Below are 17071 nucleotides of genomic sequence, written 5' to 3'. Positions count from 1 at the left end.
CTTGTGAATTTTCCAACCGTGTTGCATGGCTGCTTCCATCGTTGCATTGACTATTTGCAAAGACCATGTCTATTACCGGAAACACGATTATAAACATTCATGCTTTACACTTAACAAATACTCTGAAAGGATGTTCTGCATGTAAACCTGTCAATCATTTAACCGAAATCAACTCTACTGTGTCATGAACGTAAATACGACGCATACCCACGTAACAACTAGCTTATTTGTTTTATTGAAACTGGTACTTTAAGGTCTGTGGTTCTCAACCGCCGGTCAGCGGACCGGCACCGGTCCGCGTCAACTTTCCTGCCGGTCCGCCAAATATATTACAATTTTATATCTCAATTGCAAAATGCAAGATGTTGAAGGTAGAGAATTCGTGTGGAAGTCAACGCTCTACTTCGCCTTGCAGAAACTTCATTGAAACCGCGTTTAACACGTATGATATCAAACGGACAGCAGCAATTTTGAATTGCATATTTTTTTTGATTTTGAAAGTCCACCGGTCCGCAAAATTTGTTTTGAAAGTCCACCGGTCCGCAAAATTTGTTTTGAAAGTTTACCGGTCCGCAAACTTAAAAGGTTGAGAACCACTGTTTTAGGTGATAAAGTTGGTAATTTTACCTTAAAACGTAAGGTCAGTACCTTAAAACGTTCTGTGAATACTATCTGTTACTTTGATTCTCTACCAAAATTGTCAATACTTTGTTAGATGATAATAGCAACCGCTCTGTATTAAGATACCAGAAAGTGAAAACAAACACTGATGTAAAGGCAAAATTTTATTTCTACAAACATTGAAACAGTATAAAACATGATGTGGAGATTCTCGTCTGATCTGACAAATATTTCGGTTGTCATCAGCCTGCTGTAAGCAAAGTAAGGTAGATGTTAAGTTGTTGCTGGTTTTGGTTTGTTGGTTTCAATGCCCTTATGTGTTGCAACACAGAAGAGGTTAGGCTTGTTAAATAAATAAACTACCGACATATAAATTGAATTTAAAATATTAAATTGAATATACAATATTTTAAACACGACCCCCAAAGCTGTTAGAATAACTTTTCAATTTACAATTCCGATAGAGTTAAGAAAGTTTAACTTGGTGTCTTAAATCTGAGTCTTGTTCATTACCTGGACAGTCTTGTTCGTTGCAATATTCGATTTCGTTGTTGCTTCCGGGACAATCTTCGTCGTTTCCGGTGTTACAAGTTCTAGTTCTGCTTCTAGTTCCTCCACCGCATGGTAAACTACAGTTGCTCCAATCTTCCCAATCGCTCCATTCTAAAGATGGTACTTCAAATTAAAATTTCGAAAACTACCCTGATCATTGGCAATATGTTTTTTAATTACGTTTGAGCAACAGTTAATAAAAACTCTTGGATAAGCAATAATTGAGGACTCTTCTAGGATTGAACTTGTCTCATGGTGTCTTTACAGTTAAAAATTGTAACCCAAGTGCTGTTTGTTATCTAAACATATTTTTTTTTGAAAAAAAGCATCAAGTCAACAAATGATAAGCTGCAAACAGTGCACACTATCTCTCAATTGTCACCAGATGCATTGATGAGACCTTATAATTTGAAACACTGTCTGCAGGTTTAATGTGTTTTCAGATACGTAAATAGATATTATCAGTTCATATTTGCATTCTCGATCTGATTAAATAAATAACTCTAGGAAGACATGTTACTTCAGTATTTCAGTTACCTGGGCAATCTCGTTCATTACAGTCCTCCGATTCGTTGTTACTTCCGGGACAATCTTCATCGTTTCCGGTGTTACAAGTTCTAGTTCTGCTTCTAGTTCCTCCACCGCATGTTAAACTGCAGTTGCTCCAATCTTCCCAATCGTTCCATTCTAAAAAGTTTTTTAATTTAAAATGCCAAAAACTGCCCCGATCATTTGTTGTTGGACCAATATGTTTTTTAAATACGGTGAAGCAATAGATAATAAAAAAAACTTTTGGATAAGCAATAATTTAATACTATTTAACTGCTATAAACTACAAGATTAAAGCTGTCACATAGTTCCTTTATTGATAAAAAATGTAACTCAAGTGCAGTTTGAAAATTTATAAACCTATCTTGCTTTCAAAAAATATTTTTATTTGATCTATAATTAGGTATTATCATTCCATATTTACATGCTTAATCTAATTAAATAAACGACTGTGAAATTGCCAGTGTTTCATTACTTGGATAAAACTCTTGGATGAAGCAACAATCGAATACTCTTCAACTGCCCAAAACTATTAGATTGGACTTGTCATATGGTGCCTTTACAGTTAAAAATTTTAACCTAAGTGCTGTTTGTTTTTTTGAACATAACATAATTTGTAAAAGCATTAAGTCAACAGACAGTGCACACTATCTCTTGTCACCAGATGCATTGATGAGACGTTATAAGTTGAAACACTGTGCACTGTATGCAATTTAACATTTTTTGGATAAGTAAACAGGTATTATCATTCAATATTTGCATTTTCGACATAACTAAACGAATGATTATAAAATGACATGTTACTTAAGTATTTCAGTTACCTGGGCAATCTTGTATATTACAGTCCTCCAATTCATTGTTGCTTCCGGGACAATCTTCGTCGTTTCCGGTGTTACAAGTTGTAGTTCTGCTTCTAGTTCCACCACCACATGTTAAACTGCAGTTGCTCCAATCTTCCCAATCGTTCCATTCTAAAAAGTAGTTGCAATGAAAAAACATTACAACCTTATACTAAAATGGTGTTTTTTAGCTATTTAGAATCTCGAACTATTTTGATTTCTGCATTTGAGGATTTAATGAAAATGCAAAGCAATTAAAAAAATGAACCCGAGATTACTGTCTTTTAGACCGACACTTTACCAACTTGGGGACAAAAGAAGTAACATTGCAATTCGAGTTTCAACTTAAACTTTAGTTCACAACTGGCTGCTGCTGCTTCCTTCGCCAAGAGTTAAAAAGTTTTAGTTACTGGCTGACCTCCCCTAAAAAAAACATATGGCACCAAAACTGCACCAAGTTCTTTTAAAAACATCACCGTTGGACTTAACGATTGCTTACCTGGGCAATCTTGTTCATTACAGTCCTCCGATTCGTTGTTGCTTCCGGGACAATCTTCGTCGTTTCCGGTGATACAAGTTCTAGTTCTGCTTCTAGTTCCTCCACCGCATGGTAAACTACAGTTGCTCCAATCTTCCCAGTCGTTCCATTCTAAAAAGGATACTTTTAGTTAGTAAAAAGTGGTTGTAATGAAAAAAACGTAAACTTGTACTCAAGCAATGTTTCTCGGGCAAGTATGGTCACGAACTATTGTAATCTCTGCATTTGCGGATTTAATGAAAATGCGAAGCAATAAAAACAGCATGGAGATAAAAACATTTTTCTATATCCTGTAGTGGATCCCCCTTTTTTGGGACGATGTTAAGTGAAATACTGGCCCTAACATGCGCTTTCAAACAGGTGTCATATTTTTCAAACCATTTTTGTTCATAACATGGTTTGTAAGAAAAATAACAAAGTTTAGGAGCTGAACCGACACTTGCTGTCTTCAGGGCCAACACTTTATCAACTTAGTGACAAAAGGAAGTAACTTTGTTATTCGAGTTTCAACTTTAGTTCACAACTGGCTGGAACTTCCTTCGCCGAGAGGTCTTAGTTTTAGTTACTGGGTGCACCCAAACACATTGTCCAAAATTTTGCACAAATGTTGCTCAGACATAATTACAATAATGTAAGTTCGAAAACATGACTGTCAGACTAACGATTCATTACCTGGACAATCTCGTTCATTACAATCCTCCGATTCGTTGTTACTTCCGGGACAATCTTCGTCGTTTCCGGTGTTACAAGTTCTAGTTCTGCTTCTAGTTCCTCCACCACATGTTAAACTGCAGTTGCTCCAATCTTCCCAGTCATTCCACTCTAAGAAACAAACGATATTTATCTCACTATTATGTCGTCTACTTTTCGTGATTTATATCAATGAACTGACAGGACAATCCAGTGATGATTATAATCATTTTATTGTTATGGTCGACGGTTCGAATCCCGCCGCCCTCTCCACATTTTTAGGCTATTTGCTTCAGTTGTTTTTCATTAGGGCAGATAATTACGCAAAAATCGGCAAAACAAATGGCAAAGCAATGGTGAAAGTACAAGGTGATGTAAGTGACAAATTTAGGCCGGAAAAAATATTAATGAGAAACCCAGGGAAAAATGTGAGAAACTATAGAACAAGAAAACTATAGCTAAAGAAAATAGAAGTGATAAGTAATTTTATCTGGAAAATTGCGAATGGTGAACTTAAACTGAAAAAGAAATTAATCATAGGCTACTGATGAATTTTAAGAATTAAATAAATCAGAAAACAAAGTCAAAAAAATTGTGGCTGACATCCTTAATTAAGTTAAAAATAGTCTAATTGACAGGTTGGAATTTGAGTGACATCTAAATCATGTATCTTGTGTAAGTTTGTAAAGTGCTCTGTGAGATTGTCCAACAAGTGCCTTTGTGCTTCATGTTACCTGGACAAGCTTGTTTGTTGCAATCTTTAGTCTCCGTGTTCTTTCCAGGACAATCTTCATCTTTTCCATTCTCACAAGTTCGAGATCTGGTTTTCTCTCCACCTCCGCACGTTTTACTGCAATCACTCCAAGGTTGCCACTCACTCCATGCTAAAAGAGAAGTAATTGCTTGGATGTTGCTATACAGTGGGTTTTTTTCACGGGGTTCGAAACCCAGGACACTTCCCGGGGCGAATCTGTAACAGGTTTTTTATGTCTGTATATGGATCAGGCGCGCCGGACCATTCGGCCAAAACCTTGTACTGACCGTGTACCACCTGACGACTTTTACTATCGCTGTGTACCACCTACTTAAAACATGTTTGAATAGTTTGACCAAGAGATAGACCTATTTTCATTGGCCAGACTAGCGTATTTTTGAAACCAGCAAGGTTAGCAATTGAAAAACAAATCGGCCAAACCCAGGACTGGTCATTTGAATCAATTAAGTTGCATTTCAGTGCCTGACTTAAATTAAGTATAGCAGAAATTTACTCGCGTACCGCCTGAAAAGCTTCCGTGTACCACTAATGGTGCACTTATCATAGATAGGTAACCACTGTTATAATAACTGGTGAAAATGCAAACTGGTTAAGGAAATGTTTGCTATAAAATTGGACACAGCCTCTTTGTAATGGTAATGTTACTCCCCAAATGCACACTAGAAAAACCGGTGTGTTGTAACAACACGCCAATTTTGAAGCCGTATACAACACACGACACACTAAGCCGTGTTGTCAGGTGGTGTGTTGTTTGGAGGTGTGTTGTTCAACGACACGCCTGCCGTGTTGTTTGAAGCTGCAGTTTTGCGACACACCTGGTGTGTTGTTTGAACACACTCATACAACACGCGTGTTGCGTGTTGTTTAGAGCTATAAAGCATGACACACCAAATACCGTTTTGTATTTTATTGTAAACAGTACCGTACCAACAAAATAGCGCATATATCGAAGAAACAGAACATAACGTTTAACAGAACAAACAAAACAAAGTTATGGCATGAATGTAACGGTGGGGGAAACACAGGTAAAAAATACACGCAAAAACAAAAGTTGAACTGCATGTCCGATGCTATATAATTATAATGTGCTCAACAAGGCATATTGCATATGCACAGTCATGGCATGTTCAATATCACTACAATAAAAATAACAAGTATTACAATGAAAAATCGAAACCAGAAGAAAACCTGTTCATTTCATTCTTATTGACAACAACACTTGGATAACCAGGCGATGTTGCAAACCAGTTATTAAACAAGGTTTTACTGCCAGTTAATGTGATTGTAATGGTTAAGGTTACATGAAATCAAAGTTTGTTGGAGTTACTAATGGATCTAATCAAAATACCTGTGTTTCGAAGATGACAACATTTCTTTTTTTTGTAGGAATTTCCTTTCACAAACAATCAGCCAGCATATGATTATCTAAAGGTTCCCCTGTGGCACTTTTGAGAACATCATTTACGTTTACCATCTGCAAATCAGTAAACACCACATATATTTAAAATATGCTGGAGAAAGAGGCCGATTACTTAAAAGCCAATTAAACTCACATACCAAATGTCCCTTCAAGATTTCTGGTAGCAAGTGATATTGAGTGTCCCTTAATGTTGATTGTCTAAAAACAAGTAATGTATATAAAGCAATGTATAAGTAATGTATCCATCAACAAGAACACTAGAATAATATGCTATTGCACAATGAAAAAAGATGTATTTTCCCAAATGTAACTATCTCAAACATGTTTACTTGTTTGCAACTCAGCCATAAACATTGGGTTTAATGCCTACCATGTGCCGCCTTTGTAACAAAATTGGTTGTTCAAGAATCCATGTTATGCACAGTAAGGTCAGTTGCATCATTATGTTTTGTACAGGACTCTGCAACAAATTAAACACTTGAAATACGTAATCATTAAGCAGAAAGTTCTGGTATAAAGGAATTGATATTGTTGAAAGTTAAATTCTTTACCACTTTCAAGCACTTGCCAACAGAACTGTAATAATTTGGCAAAAAATGCAAATTGAGGTCACTTGAATGCATGTTTTGCATGTGTTCTACTTGACAGTGATACCAAGTTGTCATAAAAACCACTTCGCTCAGTCATTTGGTAACAGTCTATTCTAATACAAAAAACAACAAGCCATTACAACATGCACAAAACACAAACATATGTTTTATACATGCACAAATATATGTAAAATTGTAAATATACCAACCTTTATTAGATTTGCAACACCATCCTGTTCACATTGTCCAAAAGTCTTGAATACATTAAAACTTGTCAATTAATACTCAATTAACTCCTATTAGCCTCGATATTGAGTCTCTTACTCATCAATTTACTAAGTTTTAGTCAATCAAAAGAAAAAAGAACCTGAAAAGCCGTTTCGTGCGTTCCCGCCGTTACGGTTGAGTGACTTCCAAAGCCAAAAGGAAAGAAGGAAAGCAACAAAACAACACGGCGGCGTGTTGTTCTGTGCTTTTGGGCTTGAAACCCATCACCTTGGCCTTGAAACGACACACCTGGTGTGCTGTCCGTACTGTGCGGCATGTCGTTTAGCGAATACACATCGATTATCGCGGTAACAACACACCTGCCGTGTTCTTGGAACACACCGTTAGTGTGGTTGAAACACACCGGCGTGTTGAAACAACACACTGGTTTTTGTAGTGCAATAGTTGTGACCTGCACTGTTCAACGCACCATATCGTTTTAATGTTGCACAGCTATTTCCGACTGGGTAGTTTTCTAGTGGGCCGTTGCAAAATTATGTTTTCTTTTGCCTTGCGAAATAATACAACTCAACCTCGTAACTAATTTGGTTTTAAAAACTAAAGTAAAAGCGAATCGAGATGTTTGAAAAAGTGAACTGTGGCAGTCACGAATTGCTAGATACACATTTTACAGAAAAACAAAAAACAAAACAAATATACTTGTATTGAATTCCATTTAAAAATGTAATAATAAAATACGTACGTGTAATTTGCACTACAGTCAAACACGGAAAATTGTTCAGCAGGTCGACTAAGCTGCATCAGTTTTAATACAACTTTTATTTGTATTATATTTCATTTGCATAATTACCTGGACAAGCTTGCTTATTGCAATCTTTAGTTTCCGTGTTCCTTCCAGGACAATCTTCATCTTTTCCATTCTCACAAGTTCGAGATCTAGTTTTTTCTCCACCTCCGCATGTTTTGCTACAATCACTCCAAGGTTGCCACTCACTCCATTCTGGAACTGCACAACAGAATGGAGGTAAACGTGTTAAGGTCGTTAACATTTTATCAGTTTCGTCGTGTAACAAATCGTTACATGGACTTCGTTTGATGTTAAAAATATCTTAAAATTTAGACACCAACTGTTTTTACTGATTACTCCCATTGTAAACTTTTGTGAAAAGAAATTCTAACATCTCTGATGCAGTATGGTTTATTTAAAAGCATAGTGCCAATAAATGATGAGCTGCAGAAGTGCACACTGTTTCGACCTATTATCATCAGTGCAGCTGGTGACGTTGTGGCATCGCACAGACAAGGTGAGCCATGGGTTTTTACCCTGTTACTCCCAACAAACTGGAGTGCCGCTGGATGGCTACACTAGCCAATACGGCCTATCTCTCATCACCAGCTGCACTGATGAGACAGTATAGGTCGAAACAGTGTGCACTGCCTGCAGTACGGTTTTTATTCCGACTGCCCCACACCTGTGTTACTGACTATTTACCCCCAAACTCGTACCTGGTTCGTCTCCAGCGCACGGCGTTTCATTGCAAACTCCAGTCTCTGAATTATTTCCTTCACAATCCGAGTCGGCACCGCTGTTACAGGCGCGGGTTCGAATCCTGGTTCCACCACCGCATGACTCCGTACAACCTTCCCATGATCGCCAGTTGTTCCAACCTGAAAAACTTATTCCTTGAATATATTTTGAAGACACGCAATGTAATGATGTTGGCAAAACGCATGTGAAGAAAGTATTTATTTCTGGCTGTTTTAGTTTTATTCAAGCTATTCCCCAAGCCCGTTTCTGTATCTTATATGGAAGGTCTATTTACGTTATATTATCGCTACTTTGTTACTACAATGTTAAGCGCTGATGTGTTCAACCATTCGCTTTAACCTCTTTTCTAATTTTCGAGGATTAAAATTTATCGTATGATCCTCCAACCAACTTTAGCGCTCAAAATTTTACTTGTTTATATCTGCCACCAGATGATGCTAATGTTTTCTTCGGGTTGTTAATATGCTCCCGGTTGGAAACCTGGCGTTTATCAAACAAACCGCCCAATATGTGCTGTACCCAGCAAACTTGAAAACAAAGATTTGTACAAACTACAATTGCTCACGTGGACAAGGTCTGCCGTTGCATGGGAACGACATTATTGACGATCCTTTGCAATCCGACAACTTTCCGGTGTTGCATTTACGAGTTCTTCTTCTGCTTCCGCCTCCGCAAGTCTTTGTGCAGGAACTCCAACTGTCCCAGCGAGTCCAGTCTAAATAACAACAAAACCAAATTGGAACGCTATGCACGGATCTGTCCATAAGTTTAATAAGGGAAATAACGGCCCATTGTTTAAATATGTGAAAACATTGTAGCAACGTATATGGTCTTAAATGTACAGTTAGTGACATGACTTTTACTGTACAAGATGGCGTAGCCAGATAATGGCACTCAAGGGAGTTTATAATGTTATGCCATCGCTTGTACACAACGACAATGTTGTAGTAAAGCGTATTTACTCCACACAAGCTTTATGACCCACTGGCTTTAATCAAGTTTGCTTTAAAATCCGTGTCCAGTGTTCTACATTAAAATCTACAAACACAAACTCACAAGCTCGGCTGAAGGCACCAAACCTTCCAGGGCAGGGAATGTGTTTCGCGCAGTTAAATTTACTCTGCGTGGTTCTAGCCCAGCGATTTTTCGGGGCGCAGTCTTTTTTCACAAAAGTGCTGCAGAATCTTGACCTTCTGCTGATTCCTCCTCTTCCGCACGTCACGGGACACGGGCTCCAATTCGACCAATCAGACCACAACGGCTCTGTTGCAAAGCAAGGTTATTTTAATGACGAACTTATTTTCTTATTTCGAAGTATAAACTTCCCCTATAGCATGGGTGTCCAAAGTGCGGCCAGCGGGCCAAATGCGACCCGTGGCGGCATTTTAAGTGGCTCGCAGCTGTTATTTCAAAATGTGTTGCATATTGCCCGCAATAACTTTAATTTTGGGTTGTTGCGACTTTACGCAAAAGCTTTTCCAGTTACAGGTAAAAAGAAAGTATACATGGTGCTGACGCAATAACATCCCAAAATTTCCTTAAATCCGTATATTTTGTATTATAATTGTCTGGTTAAAAAAATGGCAAAAACGGTTTGGACACCCCTGCCCTATAGTGGCGACTGTAAACTTTTGCAGGCCAGGTTTTGTTTTTATGTTCATGCGGAAAACTATGATTTAGTGTACATTGTTCCAAACAGACATGTTGCTTTGGTCAGTATCATACATAGAATTTGGGACCAGTACGGGTTTAAGTGTAAACAAAATAGGATTCATTTGCGCCTTTGTGTGTAATTTCACTAAAGGAAATCTTAATTTCGGGCCTAATTCATTTTATTCAAACATATATTAAAGGATTTTTTTGCACACTTCAGCAGCGGTTTACAACTAACTCCACAGTGACAAAACAGTGTTTGGCATTTGCAGCTACTATATTCCATACATATTATAACATAAGCTGCACTTACCGGGACGGGGTTCCTCGTCTCTAGCTGGGTTCGTGCACAGTTTGTCAACGCATTTATCGGTGAAATGACACTTACTGCATACCGGGCCTGTCTGGTAAGGGCGTCTGTAACAATGTAGACATGCTTTGGTTTGAACTAACGATTTAATAGTAGGAATTCAGTATGACATTATCTATGGATTGATTATAAGAGCATGTAGCAACCAAGGCCAACTTGGTACGAACGCGAGTCATTTACGCCAGGGGTCTGCAACCTTTTTTGCACTGCGGATCGGTTTAAAACTGAATTTTTTATCACGGACCGGCCTATAAAAACCACAAATGTTTAGCACTGAAACTAATTACAGTTATTACAACTTTGATTCAATGTGAACCTTGAGCAAGTTTTATGCGGCCCGGTAACGAACCCCTCACGGACCGGCACCGGGCCGCGGACGACATTTTAGTGAAGTATTCATGAAACAAAAACTAGAAATAAACGCGTTTCTGTAAATAAACAAGTCACAATGTGTTTGCGAGACATTGTATGTATTTTATGACAACATCTTTTATGACGAGTAAAACAAATCCCATCATAGCACAAGTGTTCGATGCACATGATAAAATCCCACTAGTGTACAAACCTTGTAATCCAGTTCCCACCCGGAACATAATCACAAACCATGATAGTTGCGTCTCTCCATATTTGCCCATTCACACTTATTGCTGAGCATTTGCTAATTCCGCAGCCAACCTTGAACGAGGCCGCCCACGCTATCTGTGCAGGAACAACAACAAAATTCAAACACAAATTATAAGTTTTGTGAGAGTATTTGAACTGAACCGTATCTGACGCTTTAACATGCAGCATGGTTATCAACGATCACCGTTTATTTAATTGTATAACTAAGAATGGAAAGTATTTTTCCAAGTAAAATAGATATCTTGGAATATATATATCTTGGAAGTTTACTTAGTGTATGAAAGATGACAAGTAGATAAAAACTGGAACCACTTTTTATTCATGCAATGTCATCACAATCGTGTATTTTTAGGCGGGTTAATGATCTGGTTTATCATGTTCAACATCTAAACTCAGGTCAAAACATACTTGGGCAATATTGGTCGGACTAAAAGTTAATACATTGCTGCATTCGAATTTTCAGCAGCTTATTTTCCATTGCTACCATTCGAACCCGACCCGATTTTCCACTATATGGTAGTTGATAGAGGTTTTACCCAGTGGTGGGATTCAGCCGGTTCGCACCGGTTCTATAGAACCGTCTTACGAACTTTTACGGCATCAGCAAACCGGTTAGCATTACTGGTTACTGTCAATAGACTTTTTGTAACAGTACCGGCTGAAAAATATGACTTTCGTGATAGAACCGGCTGACAACAAATTTTAATCCCACCACTGGTTTTACCCCAATATGAACGTTGCAAACCGGAAACAACTTATAAAAGTTTCTGTTTGTTCAGAGTATTTGGTCAGCGAATATTACCATACATAGAAAATAATTCCTAGCTTTAAATCCATTACGAAACAATCAACTACCTGTGTGTATCGTTTGCATCTGTTTCTTGACGTGCACTTGTTGGTTTCGTAGTTGTAATATTTTTTCTCCTCGTTCCAGCGGGAAACCCCCTGCACTGCGAATTGGTCGTCATAATCGATCCCTTGTGACACGTAAATGAGTTCTTCCACGCGTGTAAAGCGTTCCATTTTCTTTTTCTGTAACGCCAATGCATTAGTTGTAAATATTATGCCACAACACAAAATGAAACTACACGAATAATGAAAGGAAAACGAAACGAAATGCTCAAAATTTTTAAGTTTTTTTGTTAAACATTAAATGGTGATACTCCCGTCCCGTTGTATCTTGATTTGTCAGTCTATTTAACCCTATGCTTTTTAGACCATTTTCTGGTTGGAAAACCCAAGCACTAAACGAAACATTACCGTGATTGCCTGCTTTTTTGGACCATAAATACGTCATTCACCCTTGGGTAAGAACGACGTTTACTTTTATTCGTTTCATTAAACGTTATTTTAGCCACAAACATAACTTTTATTTTACGACTAAACATTAAATTGGTGCTTGGCTGCGGCACTTAACTTAGTTATTTATTGTAAAAAAAGTTTTCAGGTGTGTCCCTTTTAATTGTCTTGCAAACAAAGATTACGAAGGGTAAAGTACAACACAAACATGGCCGAGTGAAAAGTGAAGCCAAAATCAAGCAAGTTTGTCAAACTAAAGCCCGAACCTGAATCTGACTTGATCCACTAATTGTGCCAATCACTATTTTGCGTTCATCTATTGCCGGCTTGGTGATTGTGTGGTGCAATTGTGTCGCTATGTGTTTTACCAAACGAAATAAACTTAAATTAACTTGTAACTCTGGTCCAACTATTCATCAATCCGCTTCTTGCGTACCTTAGCCGGTTCCACTTACCCGATTAATTCCGAAGGTGCACTGCTTTGAGTAATCAGTGGCCAACGTTTCCAACTCTGCGTCCCAGGTAATTTTCATCATGTCGGCAGGGGGCGGTTCAACATTGCTTCTGACATGGTTATTGGCATCCACAATTGCGTCGCGTATATCATCTGGGACAAAAAATGTCAGTGTTTCTCAAGTAAAGTAAAATTTAGGAACACTATACACGAACTTGAAAAAGTAATTCAATCATCAACATAACTGCCAGATAACTCGTGTATGTAGAATACAGACGTTTCAACAACCTGCACTGATGATGACAACAGAGATTGTAGAAACGTCTGCATGATGTATTCTATATACCCCAGCAGTACTTTGGCAGTAATGATTATGATTAAAGTAAAATTTAATGTGATAGTTTAAATACAATCAGCCGTCTAGAAAAAAAATTATAAACCTTATTTTTTTAGTTAAATCAACTGGGGCTGCTTTAAAACATACACTATAGGTTTTGTCATTGTAACATGTAAGAAATCCAAAATACTTTTTTTCTTGTCGTGTATGCCCCTAGGCGGATGCTAAAAGTCTATTTAATTAAAAGCCAGTCATATTTCGGATAATAAACGGTTTCTTGTGCCCCTTTGGTCAATTAGTGGTCAATTTACAAGTTTAAATTGCAGATAAGGAATAGGAAACCTACCTGTCAGTTTGTAAGTTGTACGTAAGCGACTTTGCGAGTATTTTCTTCCAGAACCAGGCGCCTCAATAGACCATCTGAAAATATTTGCAGAATTAGAGAATAATGTATTATAAAAAAAGCAAAATCTACAAACAGCGTTTGGTGAAATCCTACTACTGACGTCTGCAAATTGTTTGGCCTATGTAACGTGCAAACATTAATCTATATTTTTTATATTTTTAACATGATTTTTTTGCTCGGTTTGGTAGACGTTTCAAAATTTAAGGATGAATTTTCTTTCGCACAGTCAATTTTATGAAAGTTATGCAAAATACAAATCGAACTAGGAAGCTGAAATTTTGCAGCCTTGCGTTACTTGCGTAAAGTAACGTAACAATGTTTTTCACACTTTCAAATACAAACTTAGTAGGCTAAGTTAGTTTTGTACCATACCTGACAGTTTGCGCGTTTCCAGCACTCATCATGGTGACGACATACAAACATATTGCAAACCGTTTGAAGAATGTTCTTGACGCAATCAAGTAATGCATTCTGCTTGCCTACAAGACCCCTAAAAAAAACAGTTTTAAATGTCTGCGAAACCCTTTTGTCTGCAACGACTTTGTTAAACGGAGATTATCGTAGAACAGTTGTTCAATTATCCCACAGAGAAAACACACAAAAAACGGTTTATCCAAAACATTACAAACACTATGTCTCTTATTTTTTACTCGTTATCTCTAAACTGCAATCTGCATTTTCTCATGTCGAAGTATGGACACACTCAAAAGTTCGGTGAATTATATAGGCTGGTCCTGCCCACTGAACGGAAATACTGAAATGTCAAAACGATTAAACGCTGTACGCAAATTACTACAATCCCTGCGTCTTTGACATTGGTTTAGCTGCCGTTATTACCCACAGCCGACCATAACCTTTCACGACAGTTCTTAGATGTGTTGGTGTAACGCTGTCCAACGCCCATATTGTCTGCCTAAGCCGCCCAATTGGCCGCGTTTGAGTGGTAAGTATTTGGCAGGTGCTATGTCCGACAACAAACACTTTGCAAAACAAGATCGGTGGTCTGTGCTTGTTTCGCCCACAAGGCATTAACAAGCGTCGCAGTAACGGATTAACTTCAAATGAGCGGCTTCCAAACGACGGTTTAACTTGTGAAGGTCATTCTATGCCGTTTTTAGCTCCGTTGCATCTCGCAAACGAACTAATCGGCCTCCATGTTTACAAGTTATCCCACGACCCAGTTTTTTTTTAGTTAACACGCAAGAACTTAACAACGAAATGTCGTTTTGTTTGGTTGCCAAGCTTGTGATTTGGTAAAATATTAATATGAGAACTTACTTTCGAGACCATGTTTTCTCCTGATAAAAGTGAATTTAAGATATATGAAAGTCGTTACAGGAAAAATAAAGAGCTATATTAGGTTCATTTTATGCCCTGCAGCAACTTTGCATCAATCACTAATTTTGCCCACCGCAACCTTGTAAGTAATTACGGTTTGCATCTGCGCATGTTCCTATAAATCAGTCATATTTTCAACCACGCATTTGTCTGATGTTTAACACGGTTTTGACAACTTGTGCGATCATTTGTCGTTCAGATTTAGAACATATGCGCTTCTAGTCGTAATTGAAAGTTCATCTTATAGTAACCCAGCTATTATGACGGTATAAGCATAGCGCCATGACGCACGTTTTTGCCCTGGAATAAACTTGCCCTTTGAAAACTCAGTGGAATTTTTAAGCGCATTTCACATGGCTTATGAATAAAACTTTCCCAAGCCTACAAAACCCGGCGAAAGAGAACAAATGTACTGTCATCAACGTTTATTGGCATCAACGAAGAAACGTATTGACGTCAACGTTTAGCAAACATGATCCCATGAACGAAAATCTTGCTCTTAAAACTTAATGTAAACAACGCATAACCGATTAAGTTAATCTAACAAAAATATTACAGCAATGCAGTCAGTGGTGGGATTCAAACCTTTTGTCAGCCGGTTCTATCACAAAAGTAATCTTTTTCAGTCGGTTCTGTTGCAAAAAGTCGATTGACAGTAACCAGTGATGCTAACAGGTTCGCTGATCTAAAAAAATTCGTAAAACAGTTCTACAGAACCGGTGCGAACCGGTTGAATCCCACCATCTAATGCAACAATAGAGCTGAATTGCGCCTTCTTAATCTATCATCCCGATAACTTCCCTTATATAGGTTTACATGTAGGCTTATGGCTTGTAGTGGCATTACGAAAGTGGTTGCAATGAATAATCACAATGAGGATAAGGAAAGTTCGTTTGGAGCTCGGGAAAACCAAAACTGAACCAACTAGTTTATTTCAAAGTTCAAAGTTTGTAATTCTTTGAACCACTTTAAAGATTAATCATACAAAATATCACATTGGACTTGCATTGAGAAAACAGTTTTCAAGGATTTTGGCGAACGTTTTCACTATAACAGATTTTTTTGAAAGTCATGTTGATGTCTTGAAATTCGAAACAATTATTCATTCATACTTAAGAACTCGAGATATATATATTTATTTTGCCTTTACAGCATCATCAATATCTTATTCAAACAGAATCTTGCTTAAATTTAAATCAAATGGCATTAAGGTTTATTATAGTCTTCATAGTCTTCATCTACCTAGCTACGAGTCTACCTAACTCGTATCTTACTTCACACTCAGGCTTAGTCCTGGTTAGGAGGGGAAAAGCTGCAGAATTGTTTCACACAGGCGCCTTGCATTTTCAGGCGATTAATCTGTGGTTTATAATTGATAAGCGCGTCAAACTTGTAGGCTCCAACTCGAGCAATCCCGAATTGGGCCTGAAAGAAAAGTTTACCGAAAGCAGATAGACCAAAACGGTAGATATAGCATGTAAATATTTACGTCGTGTCCGAACGGATCAATTCCATGTACACCATGTGTTGGCAAGAAACGAAAAATACGATGTATATTTATTGCTACTCGTATCTGGTAAGTCTTTTTTCAAAATTCTAAACCCCAAACCCACTTTAAAAAATGCCCGACCCGACTTACAACTTTGCCGTGGTTAGCTGACTTTTAACCAACCCGTTCTTCTTGTTGAACCTGTTTTACAATTCGAAATGAGTCAGCCTTTCCGTAATATTATGTACTAAATATGTTGACGTTTACAATTTGAAACCTCGATTACATCAATTGTGGTTGATGATAGAATTGCTGATTGTGAGATTAAATAAGATCTCAGTATCAACATGCGTTGTTAGTCCTTACTCATTGTCAATTTAGTGTTATTTATTAGGTGAGTAATGCCCATTTCTTTTTGGTTAGATTAAAGTTTAGATATCGGAACGTTCCCCATTTATTACACGCTCTGTGCCAAATTACCATTGTAGTCTTAAACAGTGGTGGGATTCAAATTTTTTGTCAGTGGGTTGTATCACAAAAGTCATATTTTTCAGCCGATTCTGTTACAAAAGTCCATTGACAGTAACCAGTAATGCTAACCGGTTTTCTGATCTCCATAAAATTTTGTGAGACGTTTCTATAAAACCGCTGCGAACCGGCTGAATCCCACCACTCGTCTTAAACCTTGGTACAAACTGATTGTCACTTTCGGGTGTTCTACTAATAATATGGTCATATTTGCTAAGGTGA

General features: G+C 37.7%; 1 protein-coding gene and 1 long non-coding RNA gene across 6 annotated transcripts; both read right to left on the bottom strand.

Moving 5' to 3' along the window:
* Positions 1-772: 772 nt before the first annotated feature.
* On the bottom strand, positions 773-13979 carry LOC145212740 (uncharacterized). Of its 3 annotated transcripts, none has more exons than XM_080080976.1 (17): positions 13867-13979; positions 13435-13508; positions 12753-12904; positions 11854-12030; positions 10940-11073; positions 10318-10421; positions 9408-9614; positions 8917-9066; positions 8309-8470; positions 7653-7808; positions 4524-4673; positions 3772-3921; positions 3061-3210; positions 2544-2693; positions 1711-1860; positions 1135-1284; positions 773-871 (listed from the first exon to the last, which is right to left on the bottom strand). In XM_080080976.1, exons 1-17 carry the CDS (start codon positions 13962-13964, stop codon positions 864-866), a joined length of 2322 nt encoding a protein of 773 aa, XP_079937102.1. In that variant the 5' UTR covers positions 13965-13979; the 3' UTR covers positions 773-863. The 3 variants fall into 3 exon arrangements, with proteins under 3 accessions (XP_079937102.1, XP_079937103.1, XP_079937104.1); XM_080080977.1 differs by having other exon boundaries at positions 773-868; XM_080080978.1 differs by lacking the exon at positions 4524-4673.
* On the bottom strand, positions 5815-7260 carry LOC145212746 (uncharacterized). 3 transcript variants are annotated; one of them, XR_013856779.1, is made up of 5 exons: positions 6784-7260; positions 6536-6687; positions 6355-6444; positions 6118-6182; positions 5815-6038 (listed from the first exon to the last, which is right to left on the bottom strand). It is a non-coding gene; the product is annotated as an uncharacterized LOC145212746 (long non-coding RNA). The 3 variants fall into 3 exon arrangements; XR_013856778.1 differs by having other exon boundaries at positions 6122-6182; positions 6784-7258; XR_013856780.1 differs by lacking the exon at positions 6536-6687 and having other exon boundaries at positions 6122-6182; positions 6784-7255.
* Positions 13980-17071: the final 3092 nt, after the last annotated feature.

The sequence above is a fragment of the Phallusia mammillata genome, chromosome 2, assembly GCF_965637545.1.
Source record: "Phallusia mammillata chromosome 2, kaPhaMamm4.hap1.1, whole genome shotgun sequence".
NCBI classification, from domain to species: domain Eukaryota; kingdom Metazoa; phylum Chordata; class Ascidiacea; order Phlebobranchia; family Ascidiidae; genus Phallusia; species Phallusia mammillata.
Note: the sequence above shows the minus strand (reverse complement) of the source record. Positions and strands in the feature narration are given on the sequence as shown.